At 40.1% G+C, this 4,216-nt stretch overlaps 1 protein-coding gene across 1 annotated transcript; it reads right to left on the bottom strand.

The window, feature by feature from the left end:
- Positions 1-393: 393 nt before the first annotated feature.
- On the bottom strand, positions 394-2,405 carry LOC306894168 (zona pellucida sperm-binding protein 4-like). The gene is made up of 8 exons (XM_079456467.1): positions 1,997-2,405; positions 1,737-1,924; positions 1,574-1,671; positions 1,352-1,509; positions 1,066-1,258; positions 847-994; positions 698-773; positions 394-632 (listed from the first exon to the last, which is right to left on the bottom strand). Exons 1-8 carry the CDS (start codon positions 2,328-2,330, stop codon positions 562-564), a joined length of 1,266 nt encoding a protein of 421 aa, XP_079312593.1. The 5' UTR covers positions 2,331-2,405; the 3' UTR covers positions 394-561.
- Positions 2,406-4,216: the final 1,811 nt, after the last annotated feature.

The raw sequence follows: 4,216 nt of genomic DNA, 5'->3' as shown, positions 1-4,216 counted from the left end.
TTTATTCATTTGGCAGACGCTTTTATCCAAAGCGACTTACAAGTAGTTTTATACAGTGGCACATTACTGCAGAGCAATCAGGGGTGAGGTGCCTTGCTCAAGGGCCCTTCAGTCATGACCTGCTGGCACTGAGATTAGAACCGCCGACCTTCTGATCACAAGCCCAACGCTCTAACCATTAGGCCACAGCTGACCACTTTAAGTGAATTTAAGCACAAAACACTCGTTCAGTTCTTTGGCAGTCTCTCTAACCTGCATATCACTTAAACGTATTGACTACTATCATTTGCATAGTGTAATAGTCTCATTTTGGCTCACCTAGTCATAGATTTGTTTTGCCTAATTTTCAGTCTTTGATATCAAAATGCAATTGCATCCTTTTTAGTGACTTGAGTGAATTTGTGTCCCTTGAGCCTAGGAAAGGCGCTTCAAAATGCTTGTTTATAAAGTTCTCATTTAACCTTACACCACTGTTGCCATTTATACCGCAACACATCGGGGAGAAAACCACAGCTATCAAAATGCTTAGTCCAATGACTTTATTAAAAAGGGCAATTCAGTTTACATTGTAAAGACAATCCCTTCACTGGAAACCATGGTTTCTTCACGCCTCTTGTCAGCAAGAGCTCTCCCTGGAACACAAGAAAGTGTCAGGACGACACTAAAACAGCAAATCAAACCAAAGTTAAACACATACGGCTTTTCCTGGCACAGCTCGGTTCACAGGTGCCAGAAGCAGGGTGGCACACCGCTGTACTACAGTGAATGTAGATCTGACAAACAAAAATCAGCTTTAGCAACAAATACAAGGACATATAGATACAGAAGGGTGTAAGGAAATCATACGGTCTCCTGCAGAGGGGCCAGTGACGCTGGATCCACAAAAGTGAACATCTTCACAACAAAGCGCTTGTAGTGGGTTGGGAACTGAAGACCAGGCGAGCCAACTGTAGGAACCAGTGCAGTCAGGTAACGATCATCCTGGTAAGGGCATCTAAAACAGAAGTGACAGTCAGGACTCGTTCATAGGGCACAATCAAGACAAATTATTTATATTCTACTCACCCATCAACTAGAAGATCCCACTGAGGTAGACTGAGAGGACTAGGGGCTGATGTCGCCCAACAGCGCCCCAACATCAGGACAAGATTGGGGTCAGTTCTCTCCAAAATGCGCACCTCAACATACACAGGCTCTCGCAGGACTTTTGTGACTGGATACTCATCCTCACCGTAGTAGGACATGTACGCCTCATCTCCTGAAGATTAACACTTGCATTACGGTCTCAATCTAGAGTTTTAGACCAGAACTATGAGTACGACGACTTTTTTGAAGACTAGTAAATCACTACCTTCTGCACAGCCTTTAGTGACACATTGGCCATTCCCCAGTCTAAGTTCTACCCGGAGGGGTCCAGAGGCAGCAACAGGTGGAGGTGGTGGAACAGTGTTGATCTCCACAACCAGAGCTTCCACTGCAGTGGCAGAATATCTACACTGGAAGAGAAGTCTACACAAACAGTGAGCATCTGACATCGGTTCAAGAGTCACTCATGAGAACAAAGATAACCTACTCAAAATGACTGTCCCTTGTGATGGAACCAAGAGGTCCAATCCCCACTTCATAGGATGAAGTCATTCTGTTCTCATACACCACATAACCATTTTCCTCCTGCAAGCAGAAACACGATTGACAAAGTCTGTTCTAGATAGCCAAATAACAAACAGCAAACTCACCATCATGCTTGTGCCACATGCAGTGACTGGAAACTGGTATATGGCAAAGGAAGGTGTGGAACCAACAGGACCACAAGGTGCTTCATTTCCACCCAGCAGACGGACCGTGTCCAGACTCAGACGAGGTAGCGTGACATCTCTAGCCACCACTAACACAAACTGACCATCTCTTATACACTGGACAGTCACTGTAATGAAAAAAAGTAAGTTATCAGAGGATCAGCTTGGCAAGAAACATTTAACTGGTCAAACAGCCTTACCTGACAACCCATAATAACACTGCTGTCCATTGAAGCAGCAGTTTATAGCTTCACACTCAGCACCACTGATACCAGGTTCTCCACACTGGATCTGCTCATAATCAGCTACAGCACACTTGTCAAGAGGTTCTGACTGCACCACCGGCTTCTGAAGTGGAAACTGCTGAGAAAACTGTTTTTCAGTTTGCTGATCAAGTCCAAATCTCTGTTCATTTTGCTGGAACCCAAGAGCTTGTGGACTATTAACTGGAATCCCTCTCTGTGGAACCGCTCTGCAAACAGAGCTCAGGAAAAGAAAAAGTAAGTGACTCAGTAAATTTCTGTTCCCAGCCATTTCTCTTCAACAGAAGAATACACTCACTGATAGTCTGAGACACTGTTTCTTGTCTTTTTTGTACTCTGTAGATTCATTAGTGATAACGAGAACCCCTCTTCTGTAATTAAAATCTATCACAGTCCAGCTCTGCACAATCAATAAGTTAAACAATATCTTCTTTTGGATTGGCTCTTTCCAAACTAAAAACAGGAAATATAGTGAACATCTGTAAATATTTTCCAACACTGGGGCTTCTCCACAGACTAATTCCAGCACATAAAAGCAAAATGCAGGGCGGCGTCTGAAATATAATACTGTGATAGTACATACTGAATTAGATGAAGAACACACCTATAAACTAATATGTTCCATGTTGTTTGTGTGGGTACGGTATGAATATATACAAAATCTGCTCTGTCTTTATTGTTATTTGACCTAAATTCACCTGTGATGTATTAACAATAATAATCTACTTAGCCATTGTTAAACAAGCATTCTTCAAAAGTTATTTAAAAGTCAATTTAGATAGCAGACACACTTAAATGTGAATGTTATCCTGCATGTGCATGATATGTGGAAGATAAGTGCAAACAGAAAGAATGTGAAATATGTGTGATGGTTAACATTTCAGTGTTTAAGTTACCTATATACAAAACTATAGAAAGACAAACAGACCATTCCAAATGTTCATGTAATCACTATTTCTAGATGTATTGTGGTAATTTCAGTCCCGTGTCTGTTGAATTTCAACTAAATCAAACCTCAGGAGTGATATAAAGTCATCCAACAGAAATGTGAAAGACTGACAGCATGATAAGACTCATGAAAATTGAGGTTATCACATAAAAATCATTTTTGAACTTTTCCCAAATACATGTAGAAATATTACTGTTGTTACATAAAAGTGAATATGAACTTGTTTCCTCTGCAGTATTTAAGGTCTGAAAAAATACAGAGCATCTTTTCTGTCATTTTGACCTGTGAAAAACGCAAATAGTAGTATTGTTAGAAATAACTAAATGTATCATTGTGTCTAAACACAAACCTATAAATAAGTAAACTTTTGAAATTGTTTTCTCTTTAGCTATGTAGTTAAATGTGTAAAGCCAAGTTGAGCTGTAACAGTTTTTCCAATGGTGGATAGCAAAGTTTGCTTCTTTCTAATACAAGACACAAGGTTTTACATTTTTTTTGCTAATAGGTGATTTGACATGCCAGTCTATTATTGTGACATAATATAAAAAATAGAGAAGACACCAAATTAAAACAACTTATCAATGTGTCTATGAGACAGCAAAAACCATCAGACCTACAGTATGAGACCTGTAAAACTTCCGCAATGTCACCACGCAGACTCATGAGTGAATGGTCCATCAGTTGTACACTTCAAAATCCATCATCTTAAACAGCCTTTGAGATAATCAGATTTGAGCACTTCAGTTGTGAACAGGCCTTCCGTATGGTAGACATGGTGGTTTCCACTTTAACAAGCACATCTGATGTGGTTTTACTCTATTGGTAACACACCCCTTGACCTGTTCAGTATAGCACTTCTAATAACAAATATAACTTAGGTTTATTCTTGACACTACCTCTGTTTTTCCATCTGCGACTGTTGGAATTTTGGTATCACTTTAGCCCCTTCACTGACCTTGGATGCCTACATCCACAAACTCTTCAAAGCTGTTTTTTATTAGCTATTTTTTATTTTGCAACTTCACGCTTTTATCAGTAGAAAAGATGCAGAATCATTAGTTCATGCACTGATTACGTCTCGCCCGCTTTTTTCTGGTTAACCAGCTCACTCTATCTCCCGTTTGCAGTACATTCAAAGTTCTGCTGCCAGAATGCTAACTTTCACAAATATCTGCTCATATCTCCCCTTATTTGTTAAATCTCCACTG

The sequence above is a fragment of the Barbatula barbatula genome (assembly GCF_947034865.1).
Source record: "Barbatula barbatula genome assembly, chromosome: 5".
NCBI classification, from domain to species: Eukaryota; Metazoa; Chordata; class Actinopteri; order Cypriniformes; family Nemacheilidae; genus Barbatula; species Barbatula barbatula.
This window is presented reverse-complemented; position numbering and strand designations above follow the sequence as displayed.

Bases quoted from the DNA above. Each gene is read 5' to 3' on its own strand.
- LOC306894168 (XM_079456467.1), bottom strand. From the start codon at position 2,330: ATGGCTGGGAACAGAAATTTACTGAGTCACTTACTTTTTCTTTTCCTG. The intron at 1,259-1,351 runs GTAGTGATTTAC...GTTAATCTTCAG, and splicing joins CACTAAAGGCTGTGCAGAAG to GAGATGAGGCGTACATGTCC. The intron at 995-1,065 runs GTGAGTAGAATA...CTTCTGTTTTAG, and splicing joins TGGGATCTTCTAGTTGATGG to ATGCCCTTACCAGGATGATC.